General features: G+C 35.8%; 1 protein-coding gene across 1 annotated transcript; it reads right to left on the reverse strand.

Annotated features, from left to right (window-relative positions):
- Positions 1–13,866: 13,866 nt before the first annotated feature.
- Positions 13,867–15,473, reverse strand: LOC149553083 (protein LURP-one-related 6-like). The gene is made up of 3 exons (XM_089789835.1): positions 15,110–15,473; positions 14,332–14,571; positions 13,867–14,213 (listed from the first exon to the last, which is right to left on the reverse strand). The coding sequence occupies exons 1-3, from the start codon at positions 15,347–15,349 to the stop codon at positions 14,073–14,075; spliced, it is 621 nt and encodes a 206-aa protein (XP_089645961.1). The 5' UTR covers positions 15,350–15,473; the 3' UTR covers positions 13,867–14,072.
- Between the last annotated feature and the right edge of the window lie 460 nt (positions 15,474–15,933).

Raw genomic sequence — 15,933 nt, forward strand, 5'->3', positions numbered from 1 at the left:
TTCTAGAACACCAAAATGGATAAGTGAAATTGATAAAATGATTATTACCAATTTGGAAGGGAAAAAATCAGAAATAACTATTTGGTTATGGGCTTCAATAAAAAATTGGAAAGAAACACCATTGTTGTTAAGAATCTTTCCAATGCTCTCAGTAGCATTAAGAAAAATAGTAGGGAGAACAATAAGAGAGTTGCTTGAAGGGTTATTACAACCTCTTTGGTAAGTCTTCATTTGAGACAGGGTAGATATATGAGAGAAACTTGTATTGACTTGAACCTAAATTGTACTACTTTGAGAAGAGCACTTAGTAGACAAGAGAGAATTGATGATCCTCTTCAAAATGAAACATGGGCTTTTGGTGGGAGACTTCTATGGTTTGATAAGAATCTATCCAATGATGTGAAGGAAGAGTTTACACAATTTTGGCACTCTAGCTCAAGAGTATCACCCAATGCTAAAGACGTGTTAAAGTTGAGAATTGGCATCAAAGACCGCACACCACATCCTAAACATTATTTGGAGGTAAGTCAAACTATGTTGTTAAAACAACTTAAAGGGAGTCATTCAAGATTTCATATACCACAAGGGGTTTTTGAATCTTTGAAGGCACTTTATCGTGTGCCACTTACAATTCAAAATACATGTTGTTGCAATTATCATGTCAAGTTTTCTATGCATCGTGAACTATTACGCTCCATTTTTTCTACTTTGTATAATAATTAAATATTGGAAAATTATGGTGCTAGTGGTCTTCCAAAATCATCAAGAGACTTGCTAGATCAATTTTTATGTCATAGAGTTGATGGTTGTTTCTTTTATAGAAATGCTTGCTTAAATGAGAAGTATTCAGAATGTGATGGCTTATCCAAGTTTGACACATGTTTCCATGAGGGGTGTGAACAAGATCTTGGGAAGACAATACTTTAAAAAATTGTATATGAAACAATGAAATATACATTGAAGAGTGGGGGTGAGGGCTCTAGATGTGAATTGGTTGCAAAAAAAATTAGTGTGGCTATTTTCATTTTAGATTTTAAGATAAATCATTTCTACAAGTATGCAAGACATAGTCATAGGTCTCAGTGGTTGGATCAACAATTAAGAATGTGTAAGGAGACTTTTCCCATTGGCACTATTATATCATTTGTTTACTTTGCTAAGAACTACACATTGCACCCTCAAAATGAGACATAATATCAGTATTACAACTCCATTTAGATTGCTATTTTCATCCACATAACATATAGACATGCCCTTAATAGTGTGAAAGATAATCAAAAGATTATTAGAGAGTACCATTTTTATATGAGTGATGATAGATTTCACTCTCACGAGTTTGTGCAACATTGTTTTGAGAATTATTTTGATTTCTTATATGAGCATGCAATTGTTATGGATAGACATATCATTTGGTTAGATTATTGTACAAGTCAATTCAAGAATGCTCACATGTTTTATTGGTTGTGTAGGATGCACATAGAGAGGGGGGTGCCTCATATTTGGAGTTTTTTTGAGTTTGTCCATGGGAAAGGGGAACATGATGGAGTAGGGGCATGTGTGAAGAGAGCTCTAGTTAAGGAGCAATTAAAGATTTAAGGAGCAGAGCTTCTTGATGCTCGTAGCATTGTTCATTGGTGTAGTTCGGCATTATCATAAGGGGGACGCTTGATTCAGTAGTATGCAAGTTTTTTTGGTTGGTTGAGGAAGGGTCCATAGGTGATAGATTAGATTGTGCTATAGTGAGAGACTCATCAAAAATGCACTCATTTTGGTGCTCTAATTCTAGTACATGGACCATTTGGACACGACATCTAGCTTGCTTTTGTCCTAGTTGTTTTCAACATGATTGGGATCACTGTGAGTAGAGTGAGTGGGTGGACACATGATCTCCACATTATCTTACTCCATTGTCTATCATACTCTCTATCAAAAATGATGACATGGAAAGTTCACTTGAGCATAACCAGCTATCAAATCTTCTTCAGCCAGGACATATCTTTGCATTGGTTGCACCATAGGGGAATGATGAGAAATTAGATTATTGGTTAGCACGTTGTGTAAGAGGTAAACAAAATCTTTCACAATCGATTAAAAATGATGATGGATTCACATATCCTACTAGTTCAGTTGTTGTCACTGGAACATGGCTATGGACATACATGCTTAGAAGGAATGGATTCCCTACATTTGAAGATTATCATAAGCACAAAATAATTCTCATATATTTGCATCTTATTATAGCAACAAATGTAAATTTGTTGAAGCATCAAGGAACAAAAGTAAAAGAACTTTTTACTATTACTAATGCTAATCATGAAGCCCTATTGGAGACCCTAAAATAGAGAGAGGACCCTACTAGAACACTTGACTAGGTATATTTACTTCTTATTTTATTTTGTTCATAATGATTTAGTGAACTAATGATTATCTTGTTTGATGCAATAAGTTACTAATATTTTTTATGATATTGGAATATAGGTACATCATGAAGAGTAGCCATGCATGAAGATAAAAAAACTAAATAAGGAGCACAATGACATAGCACAAGGTAGGAGAATCTCTAAAGGAGATGTCCTAGCCCCTAGCTATATAGCTACATAGTAGAAGCACAACAAGAAGAAGCAACAATGAAAGATCTGATACCAAATTACAACAATATATTCATAAAATATAACTGATTACATGCAATGTGTCGAGCTGTAAGGCCTTCCTAGTTAGGGCCAAATACAAAGCAAGTAATAATTTTGCAAGATCCCTCAAGATCCAATCCAAACACTAGCTAGTCTAGATCCACACTCTGATAGAAACCCCCAACGAAGATCTCAACTTGTGCTCGCAATCCCACCAAGCAATCCCCTTGTTTTCCAAGCCGCAGCTACTAGCTCTTCTCCAAATTTGTTCTTCCAAGCTCCTCCTCTTCTCTACCATGGATCAATAATGACTAAAGACTTCCCCACAACCCCTACTTATACCAATTCAAGCTACAAGTTGGCTCAAAACAAAAATTAAATACAAATACATAAATTAAATGCCCAAAGTCAGCCTACAACAATAATTAAATGCCCAAAATTGATATCCAAGTAAAATCACAATATCTCCTAGCTCCAAATGAATTAAACTCATGCTTCAAACCATATTTAATACTCTATGCCCTCTTTAATCCCAAAAATTTGCATCCTCTAACTCATTGTGGAAAATTAGTTACATAGCCTACAACAAATACCAAATTCCTAAGCAAGGCCGAGCTCCTCCCAGACCATGTCGAGCAACCAAAGACCATGCCGAGTAATCAAAGACCATGTTGAGTCTGAAGACCATGCCGAGCAACTATAGACCATGCCAAGCTCCATAGAACATGCCAAGCTCCAAGACCATGCCGAGCAACCAAGACCATGCCGAGCTCCAAGACCATGCTGAGCTCCATAGAACATGTCGAGCTCTTAGAGCATGCCAAGCACTAGTCCTTCTTTGATTGAGTACTAGTCCAAGAACCCTCCAAAGATACTACTAAACCTCCTCCCATGAACTTCAAAGTAGTCACCAAGAAAACCCAAGATGCTCCTGCATCATAGAATGAAGAAAAATCTATTCTATTTTTGACAATACTTTTATTGACACTATGATTTTTGACACTACAATTTTTGGTAGTTGTGTATTGATGTAATAATGATGAAATAATTGAGATATTGTAAATGTAAATTTTTTGATTTAATACAACAAACAAAGATGATTTTACTTGATTCAATTTATGTGGAGGGACCTAAAAAATGATGATTTTAATACATACTAACACCAAAATTGCACTATACTTAATGCCAAAAACTTGAGAGAGGTAACAATAATTTTTTTACTTAATACTAACCCTAGTGACACCCTTTTTTTGGTCATATAGAGCCTCCATCATTCGTGGCCACCCCATACCGAAGAGTCTCCACGGTGCTCTAAGTGTGTGTCGAGGTCGATCTTCTGAGGGTCTTAACTCAAAGCTCGTGGGGCCTATCGATGAAATATAAAATGCTATAGGGAAGTCATGGAAAGGCTTAAAATAACCTATCTCATTTTTGAGATATCACATTACATTTTGATTCGGCACAATGATCTTGCTTGATGCCAAAACTTGCAGTGTGCCTCAGTTCATAGGTGCATCATAGTGTGACTTTGAAACCATTGATCTTGGCATTGAATAATTAGTTCTATTAGATCTATATGGGTAGGTGAACCCTAGTAACACCCTTTTTTTGGCCATGGAGAGCCTCCATCATCTGTGGCCACCCCATACTGAAGAGTCTCCAAGGTGCTCTAAGTGCATGTCAAGGTTGATCTTCCAAGGGTCGTAACTCAGAGCTTGTGAGGGCTATCAATGAAAAATTGAATACTACATGACGGTCATGCCAAGGCCTAAAATAACCTATCTCATTTTTGAGAGATCACATTCCGTTTGGATTTGACACAACAATCTCACTTGATGCCCAAACTCGTAGTGTGCCTTAGTTCATAGGTGCATCACAATGTACTTTGAAACCACTGATCTTGGCATTGAATCATCAATGTCATTACCTCTAGATGAGTGGGTGAACCCTAGTGACACCCTTTTTCTAGCTACGGAGAGCCTCCATTTTCTGTGGCCACCCTGTACCAAAGAGTCTCCAAGGTGCTCTAAGTGTGTGTCGAGGCCGATCTTTCGAGGGTTGTAACTCAAAGCTCATGAGGGCTATTGATGAAACTTTTAATGCTACATGATATTCATAACAAGGTTTAAAATAACTTATCTCATTTTTGAGAGATCACATTTCATTTGGATTTGGAACAGTGATCTCGCTCAATGCCAAAACTCGCAGTGTGCCTCAGTTCATAGGTGCATCACAACATAACTTTGAAATTGCTAATCTTGGCATCAAATTGCCAATGCCATTAGCTCCAGATGAGTGGGTGAACCCTAGTGACACCCTTGTTCTAGCTGTAGAGAGCCTCCATCATTCGTGGCCACCCCATACCGAAGAGTCTCCAAGGTGTTCTAAGTACATGTCGAGGTTGATCTTCCAAAGGTTGTAACTCAGAGCTTGTGAGGGTTATCAATGAAATGTTGAATTCTACATGACATTCATATTGAGGCCTAAAATAACCTATCTCATTTTTGAGATATCACATTCCATTTGGATTCAACACAACAATCTTGCTCGATGCCAAAACTCACAGTATACCTAAGTTCATAGGTGCATTACAGCGTAACTTTGAAACCACTAATCTTGGCATCAAATCATCAGTGCCATTAGCTCTAGATGGGCGAGTGAACCCTAGTGACACCCTTGTTCTAGCTGCAAATAGCCTCCATCATCCACAAGCACTCTGTACCGAAGAGTCTCCAAGGTGCTCTAAGTGCGTATCAAGGCCGATCTTCTGAGGGTCATAACTCAGAGCCTATGAGGGCTATCGATGAAATATTGAATGCTACATCATAGCCATTCCAAGGTTTAAATAACTTATCTCATTTTTGAGAGATCACATTCTGTTTGGATTCGACACAATGATCTCGCTCAATGCCAAAACTCTTAGTGTGCCTCAGTTCATAGGTGCATCATAGCATAACTTTGAAACTACTAATCTTTGCATCAAATTGTCAGCCTCATTAGCTCTAGATGGGTGGGTGAACCCTGGTGACACCTTTTTTCTGGTTGTGAAGATCCTCCATCATCTGTGGCCACCTTGTACCAAAGAGTCTCCAAGGTGCTCTAAGTGCATGTCGAGGTCAATCTTCTAAGGTTGTAACTTGGAGCTTGTGAGGGCTATCAATAAGACATCGAATGATACATGAAAATCATGTTGAGGCCTAAATAACCCATCTTATTTTTGAGAGATCACATTCCATTTGGATTTGGCACAGGGATCTCGCTCGATGCCAAAACTCACAGTGTGCCTCAGTTCACAGGTGCATCACAGTGTAACTTTGAAACCACTAATCTTGGTATCAAATCATCAATACCATTAGCTCCAAATGGGCAAGTAAACCCTAGTGACACCCTTTTTCTAGTTGTGGAGAGCCTCCATCATCTACGGCCACCCTATACCAAAGAGTCTCCAAGGTGCTCTAAGTGTGTGTCGAGGCCGATCTTTCGAGGGTCATAACTCAGAGCTCGTGAGGGCTATTGATGAAACATTAAATTACTACATGAAGGTCATGCCAAGGCCTCAAATAAACTATCTCCTTTTTGAGAGATCACATTCCATTTGGATTTGGCATAGTGATCTCACTCGATGCCAAAACTCGCAGTATGCCTTAGTTCATAGGTGCATCATAGCGTAACTTTGAAACTGCTGATCTTGGCATCAAACTATCAGTGCCATTAGCTCTAGATGGACAAGTGAATCCTAGTGATACCCTTGTTCTAGCTGTGGAGAGACTCCATCATCCATGGCCACACCGTACCGAAGAGTCTCCAAGGTGCTCTAAGTGCATGTCGAGGCCGATCTTCTAAGGGTTGTAACTCAGAGCTCGTGAGGGATTTTGATGAAATGTTGAATGCTACATGATGATCATGCTGAGGCCTAAAATAACCTATCTCATTTTTGAGAGATCATATTTCGTTTGGATTTGGTACAATGATCTGACTCGATGCTAAAACTCGTAGTGTGCCTCAGTTCATAGGTGGCGTAACTTTGAAACAATTGATCTTGGCATCGAATCATCGGCACTATTATCTCTAGATGGACAAGTAAACCCTAGTAACATCCTTTTTCTAGCCACAAAGCACCTCCATCATCCGCAGCCACCCCATACCAAAGAGTCTCCAAGGTGCTCTAAGTGCTTATCGAGGTCAATCTCCCGAGGGTTGTAACTTGGAGCTCGTGAGAGCTATTGATGAAACATCAAAAGCTACATGATGGTCATGCTAAGGCCTAAAATAACCTATCTCATTTTTGAGATATCACGTTCTGTTTGGATTCAGCACAGTGATCTCGCTCAATCCCAAACCTCATAGTGTGCCTCAGTTCATAGGTGCATCACAACATAACTTTGAGACCCCTAATCTTGGCATCAAATCATCAGCACCATTAGCTTTGGATGGGTAGGTGAATCCTACTAACAGCCTTGTTTCGACCGTGGAGAGCCTCCATCGTCTGCGACCACCCTAGTGCAAGAGCACTTAGGTAGTCTAGTTTGTACCTACTACTTCTTTCTTGTCATTTTGGCTTGTATTTATGCTAGTCACATCACTAGTGGTTTAATAAGACCTATTAGGTACTTAGGTAAGGTTAACTTAGTTGCTAAGTGGGTTTTTATTCTTAGGTTGTCGTTATGCCTATAAGTTGCTCAATAGGGGTTAGGTTGACCAAAGTGGAAAAAAAGTTGACCAAGGGTCAAAAAATATCTTGAAATATCTAAATCAACCTAATAGGACTCCTTACCAAGTTTGGTGAACTTGTCTAATTAAGAATTTTAAGTTATAGCAAAAATTGAAAAAGTTGCAAATTTTGTAATTTTTTCTCACAAAGTTGAAAATGAGTGAAAAGAGTTAGTTAGGGATTTGAGCACAACCATACAAGGTTGGAAACACCTATATAAGGTGTGAAATGACCTTGCTATGACTGTAATTTTAATGTGCTAACAACAGCATCTAGTTGAAATTTGTTTGAGATATTGATTTTTAGTTATTGTAGAGTTGTTTGATCCAAACTCATACATATCAATGTCATGATGCTGATGGAATCCCTAAATCTTTCTTGCATTTCCAAAATGTCATGTGGGCTTGGTAAGCCGAATGTGTAGTAAAGTCTCATAATAGCACTTATTCTCATTTTTCTTTGTAAAGTTGATGTACCAGGGTGAAGGAGGTGGATTGCAGAGATTATTTCAAATTAAACATATATGATAGCATTTCAAATGAAAAATTGCATCAAAATTTGATAATAAAGGTTGTTAAAATGTTATTCACAAATTATTGCATTTGAATTGAATATAACAAACATGATCAAAATGAATGATATTCCATAAACATGAACAATACACATGATCCATGATAAATTGAAAAATACTATACTAAATTAATATGTATATCATTGTGCACATAAATGAAAAATATATATATCAAAATACATGTATCCATAGAAAAATTACACAAATATATATATCAAAGTTCATGTATTCATAGACAAATTACACAAATATATATCAAAATACATAGATCCATATACAAAATGTGGCTGATCATGCCATCAGAATGTGTATAATATCAATATTTTTGTAAACAATGTGGCATATGCCATCTCAAAATATCTCATGATTCATCCTATGACAATTATACTATCCTAGGCTACTGGTGGATGATCAAAATGCAGCCTCTTCAGTGCACTAGGTCGATCGGATCCCTCCTACATAAACAAAAAAGGAAAACCCAAAGTTAGACTACTAAATTTATACGATTCTATGTATCTAACATTGAATTACTCAAATGCATAATGATATTTTTTTAATGAAGATTTATAGTATTAAAATTTTATCATAAATACCTCTCTCGTTGACCTCCTACATCGGTTAGGAGTCCTCTCATATGTCCTTGACAATGCTTAAACCTCACTAATTGTGGCCTGTGTATGTTCAAGTATGTTTGTCAGATGAATATACAACTTAAACTATAACATCATAATTCATAGCATGCTAACTTTATAACATGTAATCAAGAATTCATACTACAACTTACCTGTGTCGACTCCTCCTTAGGATATAATGGCTGCATCAGCAAAGATACAAAACTCTATCGTCCAACCTCCTATGCACTAGGTGTTTCCTATGAGATACAAAATACTAGTTGTTAATATCACGGAAATCAATTTTGAATTTATTTATGAAAATAAAGAAAATAAAAAATAAATGATACTTATACATACAATGGGGCTCTCAGTGCGAATGGAAATGCCAGAGCGTCTACAATGTGGAATCTACATGGACTCATCACCAATAGCCACACCCTATACAATAAAGAATGTAATTAAATTTCATTACCACAAACATTTTACAAGGTTGCATTGCTATTTAATCAAATAGAAAGCACCTAATTACTTTTCCCTTGTCAATGGGTCTTGCCTCATCCCTCGCACTCTATCCCCCACTGACAGGTGATACCTACAAGAAAAAAAAAAAGATTAGAAACCATATATGCTACAATATCAAATAGAAAAAACAATTAGAACACAACATAATGTACCATAGATGTCTCAAGGCAAAATGAAATAGCCAAGAGCATGACATTATCAACCTATCTGAGCTCCTCAGTCATCAACTAAACATGAATGAAGATCACATACATGTATAAGTCAATATGGGTTAAAAATTAAAATTACTCTATTATAAAGATTAACTTTAAATCACATACGTCATAACAAAAAAATGTATACAAATACTAGCATAGAAGGATTTCATGCCTCTACATGCCCCTCCTCTCTCATGTCAGGGTGTGTAGCCTCTGTACACATGTCTGGTGTATCCTTGTCAAATACAATATGATACTCAGAAAGATCACCTATGGTACCTAGACAAATATTCTTGCATGTTATGCAAGTATGGGGCACACAAACATGTGATGAGCTTGTCGATGATGAACTCACACTAGCATCATCAACATGGGGAGGCAACACTAACCTAGCCTAGGATATCAATAGGCTACTCAATCTATGGATGGCTCAAATAGTGTAAGAGTTAGCCTTTGTAATGATATCAGGATGTTGTACTTGAGGAGGGGGGGAGACATCAGTAGGGGGGACAAAAATGCCATCTTTCTTTTGTTGGCCAAAGGGTCTATCCTGAGGAGCTCTTCCTCCTACACCCATGTTGGGCTTCATGCTCCAATAGTTCACCTTGAGGCCCAACACAAATTCTACATACAATTTTCGAAGGAAATAAAATGGCACCTCTAAATTGTTGTGTGGAGGGATGTCAAAATCCATCCACCAACAATTCCAAAAGTTTACACGCATAGCCTCATTTATGCACCATTTAATTGATAGTTTGGGCTTTGTGTGGTCGACTTGTTTACCAATTTTTGGGTCCACAAAAAGGGCAACCAAATCATCTTTACTTATATTTAGGGCTGAAACCTCATCATAGTCCAACCCATCATCAAACGTGGCATGCATTTCATCACGCCAATGAAGAGCATCATTTTGTTCATTGGTAAGTGTTTCAATATTATCCACTATGGTGTTTAATGTGGATATCATAGGAGCCAATGTGGGTATAGTATTATATGTGGTTCGCAAAACCCTCAATTTAGCAAGATTTTCAAATATCAAATCTTCGATTCAAGGAGGGCTTTAAGGGGGTAGGGGATCGTTTGGTGGATGGTTTTGAGGGGGCATTGGATCATTTGGTGGAGGGTTACGAGGAACATTATTTCTTGCCTCAGTATCATCATTCCGGTCAGCCATACCTATTAATTTGCAAAATATAATTTCTATTAAAAACAACCTAAATTTCAACAATTTCTATTAAAAAAACTATTTTTTAACAAATTCAATTAAAAACAACTAATTTATAATAAGATTCATTCAAAACATTTTAAAAAACAAAAAATACTTAGTAATATCGGATACCAAAAAGAGGGAGCTCTCAAACACACAAAAAAAACAATGTGAAAATAACGCTTGGGTTTCTTTTTTAAATCAATGTTACAGGTATCGAGTATCTTGCAATCGAATACCCGATAAGGCTTGGTCCTAACTTTTCAGCTTTGGTATCAATATGGGTGGAAAAAAATCAAAGCGGATTTTGAAACACTTTTAGACATTTTCAAACTCTATTTTTTTCATATCGCCAATTTTTGGCACACCATGATCCTACGCATACCTGGCTACTACATCTAAAGGTACATATACTTTTTTCTCTGTGTATCATCCTAGTCATCAGTACATTCAATTATTTGAACCTTTGGCTAACGTGATGACTAAAAATATTCATGTAAGAATTGTTAAAATTCTCTCTATTTGTCCTATTGACACTAGCAAACAAATGCCTACGTAATTTTCTTCAAAAAAAAATTTCAATACCATTGTCAATCAAGTCATGATAATCAAAGTTGTTATGCTTTGAAGAATTATATTTAGGACCTTATTGATTCTAATGCTATATCTATTGATGTTAAGGTTAATAGTACAAACAAATCTATAGCACTTCCTAAGTAGAACTTGCAAATTTACACTATTTGTTTGCCTTCACATTGAACAAATGTCATTAATCAACATTCTTCACTTGGCAATAGTTATGATGATAAGATAGAAGAATCTAATCATGTGGTTAATAGTATATATCTCTTCCCTACTTCCATGTTTTTATGTCACTCTTCTAATATAACCAATTTTCCATGCGTTCCTTCTTTTAATTCATGTTCAACCTTTATCTTAGTATTGTCTTACTTTCTTCCCCCATTCACCCTTCTAGTGCCATCACTTCATCTTGTTCTTCTAATGTCATTTCTTCATCTTATCCCTCTAAGGGTACTCCTTCATATTATGCTACTAATAGTATACATAAGCTCCATATCCTTGTCTATAAGTCCTCATCTTCTTTTTACAACACCAGTCATCTCTTTTATCCTACCACTATTATTACTACAACCTTGATACACTAGTACAAAATATTGAGAGTGTAGTGTAGAGTTAATGTCATTCATGTTGGGGTTACATAAATGACTATTTTCTATTAAAACATTCACTTTTTTGAGATACCTTTTTACTAGATGCAAAGAAAATTTTAAGGGGAGTTTAGAGTCTTGTACATTATAAAAAATGATAGAAAAATAGTATAAATATTTTTCTTAAGAAAACTCCTAGAAAAAAAAATACAATTGAAAACATGAAGAGACACACACATAGAGTAGAACAATTAGAGATTCTTTAAGATCTCAATAGCTTTTCTCTCTTGGTAGAATCCATCTTAAAATTTGGTAAAATCTATCGAATCATTCTTCTCAACTTAGGAGGATTTTTTTCATTTTTTCTTGAGTCCATAAGGTCTTCATTTAGTGAATATGGTTCATATCACATGTATTCATGGAACACTTTAAAAGAAAAACCCTATTTTCAAAAAATATTGCCCCAAAGTCCTTTTTTTATCAGCCCCCTCTAATACCAACTCAATACTCACCACACCCCTTTTCCTTTATAAACCCACTTAATCCCCCACTACCCCTCAATATAGTCAACATTTTGTCCTTTTTAAAGTCCATTTTAAGCCTCCCAATATGAATGCACATAATACATTATATAAGCCCATGTGCTTGAATCTAAAACTTGCATCTAGACATGAACCTTCTTGTCTTATTTTTTCATTACTTGCATTACCTTCCCTTTATGGAACTCTTTAAAGTTTTCTTTCAATACTTTAGTACCAATAGTTTGGTTTCAAATGGTGAATTTGGCCTACACCATTGTATCTAGATTTTGATTTATATATTTTAGCTATTTTTTTTCAAGTTGGTAGCTCTATGAGTTTTCTTCCCATTTTTCATGGTTCTCGCCATTCACCCCAAATTTTATTGGTCCTTCTCAAACTGCTCAATTTTAGGGACAACTTCCCAACCTTGAAGGACACTTGTATTTCGATCCTTAGAGAGATTGTTCTTATTAGGAAATAAGTCTTCAATGTGCATGTTTTTAATCCATCTTCTATATAACCCATGGGAGAATAACATGTATACAAGCTTACAAAATATTCATTATGCATGGATCAAATAGGCAAGCTACAAGATATCACATTGTACATCCTTTGGGAAACAATTGCTTTCTTGAAATAAATTTTTCCATAAAGGTTTGCTTAGTGCACCTAGCACCATAATTCATGTGGTCCTTTGGGTTTCTTGAGAAATTTTGACCTTCTCTTACCTTAATGTTGACACTTGTGTGCCTCTAATTTGTTTTACATGTCTATGACCTTGCCGACCTATGTGTTTTTGAGTTGTCATGGTGAAATCATCATACAATCAATGAAGTCTTCCACTCATTCTTTCATTAGAATATGCGCTAACTATATGAATGACCATTGTTCAATTCTTTGTTAACTTATTTTTATATGATTTTATAATAAATTTTCAAATTCAAATTTACTCCTATAATATGTAAATACTATAATTATATTTAAGAAAATTGTTTGATTTGTATTTAATTCAGTAATATGTGTTTTTGATAGAAAAAAATAGCAAGAGTGTGTTGGCATGTGATACAAAAGAGGTCAAGCCCAAAGGGCAGGCACTAGACACAGTTAGTCAACACATTAACAATACCTAGTGTTAAACATCAAGTAAGAAGAACATACTACTTCTACCTTCGTCAAAAACAAAGGTCCTAATGCGGCACAACCACCAACCATAATCTGCATTACCAAAGATCATTATGGGACAAGTCCCTATATAGGTAGCAACTTTGACCAAAAACAATAACAAAGGACTCAAGTGAGCCCTTTCAAACTAAAGGTAAACACTCAATCATAGGAAGAAACGAAATAGGACACACTCATCCTCAGAAATCCCAATACCTAAACTTAGGCATAAGATAGTCTCTTCCTCTTTCACCATCATAATTAAAGGTCCAAAGTCAACAAAACCACCAATTCAAGTCAACAATCACAAAGATCTTCTACCCCCTGGAGACTCCCTTCCCACTTCAATACCAAAAGGATCCACCTCAATAATAAGAAAAGGAAAAATCTCAAAATTACAATTAGAAAAATTATATTGCCAAACATAAAAAATAATATGTTTTATTCAATAATATTCAAACATAATTTAAATAAAGACATTACAACATTTTTATAAATAACATGATACCTAGTTTCTTTAAATTTATAATAAACCACACTATTCACCAAAACAAAGAATCAAATAGATAGAACCCATTACAATTTTTGTTTATATCATCAATCATACAATTAAGAAAGAATAACATTGAGAATAATTTATTCCCATTAACCGTATGGGTCCAATGGCTAATTTTGCATTTTTGATGCTCGAAAACAAATAGTTGATTCCCAACTGAACGATTATGTTCAGGACTTGTCCGAAAAACTTAAATTCATCATTTCCCATCCATCAATTCCGATCTTCTTCACTCAGATTTTCAAGAACAGCGATCAGCCCAAACACGAATGCCTGGTCAAACCCCGCATGCACTTCAACATTATATACATCGCTGCTCTGGATTGCATCTTTCCTTGTTCTGTTCATTCTCACCTGATTAATATCAAAACATTATATCATATCTTTCGAAGAAAAGAAAACCCAAATTTTTAAGATAGATCTATCTTGTCCACAATAAAAAACTGATTTTGTGCACATATCTACAGATTACCTGTGCAACGATGGAATGAGACTTATCATAAATTGTACAATTCCGTTCTGAAAAACTGCCGAGAATTTCAAAGTCCCAGCCTTTCACAGCGTTGGATTCCATGAGCGACACCTTCACAGAGTTATTGGCAAAGCAACAATGAGGGCTGCTTCTGCTTGCCTTAAAAATGGGCTTCATGTGACCGTCCATCTCGTCGGCTACGAATCCTTTCCATTGTTTGCCAAGGCTGAAAATCCCAACCTGCAAAACAGGGAAAATGCATTAAGAACATTACTTTTTTCTTTCTGAAATGTAAGAAAACTATCAGCTTGGTTATGTGGGGATATGTCCTTTCAATCTTGTCTCCAATGGCAGTCTAAAAGTTCAAACTTTGGAGGCTGCCCAGTGATTAAAAAAAAAATTTAGCTTCGAAGAATTTTCTTTATAACTCAAGATGCCCAATTCTAAACTCTAAAGGATTCTACCCATAATTGAAGACACCCAATTCTCTACTGATAATAAAAAAGAGTTTCAGAATCCATAATTCATGATGTTCAATGATAGATAAAAAGTTTTTTAACTTCAAAAGAACTTTTAAACTGAGAAGGAACTTGATTCTAACATGTTCTTATTCCTTGATGTTACAGAAACTGAATTTCTTACCTTTCTCTTGAGAGACGATATGATTCTCATGCATGGGTAACGCATTCAAATACAAAATGCAAAATCCAATACATATCTTATATACGGATAGCAATTTTTTTTTTTCATCATTCACAATGAGCTGTACGTTTCTCACCTTTCTTTTGAGGGAGAGATTATGATTCCCTTTGGAGTCTTTAAGAAGAGCATGGTCTTTTACAGCTGGACCACATCCCTCCACCCTGAATACTTCCTCACCCAAATGGGAGTCCATGACAACAAAACCACCTCCATTGATAGTGCACGGCCTCTTCCTCACACTGAATACTTTCTCTGAAGTTGAACAGAACTTCTTGCTCACTATGGGCCTCAACATAACACTATGACTCTGACTCATCTTTTGCTCGCAAGATTTTATGCTTGCAACGATAAGTCGATAGATGTTTGATAATAAAAATTATTTTGAAAAATATAATCTTATATAACACTTCTATCTCTATCTCTATCTCTATCTCTGCTCTCATGTATGTGTATATATATATATATATGGACATCTCATTGTTCAATGCTTGGAAAGCACCCAAAGTAAGAGAGAATAATAGACAGCTTTCTAACCAATGAACCGGCTTGAATAACTCTAGAAATTATAGACTAAAAGTAAGATCAGATTCTCAGCAAATCGCTGTAACAGGAAGTCATGATATAAACTTGTAAAGTTCTCTGACCAGACAACTATTGTCACATGCGTTTTTTAACCATCTTGTACCATTTTTTCAACAGGTATTGAATTCTTGGAATGATTCTTGTCTAACTCATTATAGTTTAGTTTTGAATAATGGGCAAGTTGTGTTTTTATATTTGGAAAGTGTTCAACTTTTCAAAGAAAGATACTTTTTGAGAATTCTAGAAATAATATGTACCGCATGTATAAATGCATGGTGTTTATAGACTTGCGGAATTGGTGTTAGATACAATGACCAA

This window comes from Cupressus sempervirens, chromosome 6 (genome assembly GCF_028749045.1).
Source record: "Cupressus sempervirens isolate cs-2001-9-10 chromosome 6, ASM2874904v1, whole genome shotgun sequence".
Classification (NCBI taxonomy): domain Eukaryota; kingdom Viridiplantae; phylum Streptophyta; class Pinopsida; order Cupressales; family Cupressaceae; genus Cupressus; species Cupressus sempervirens.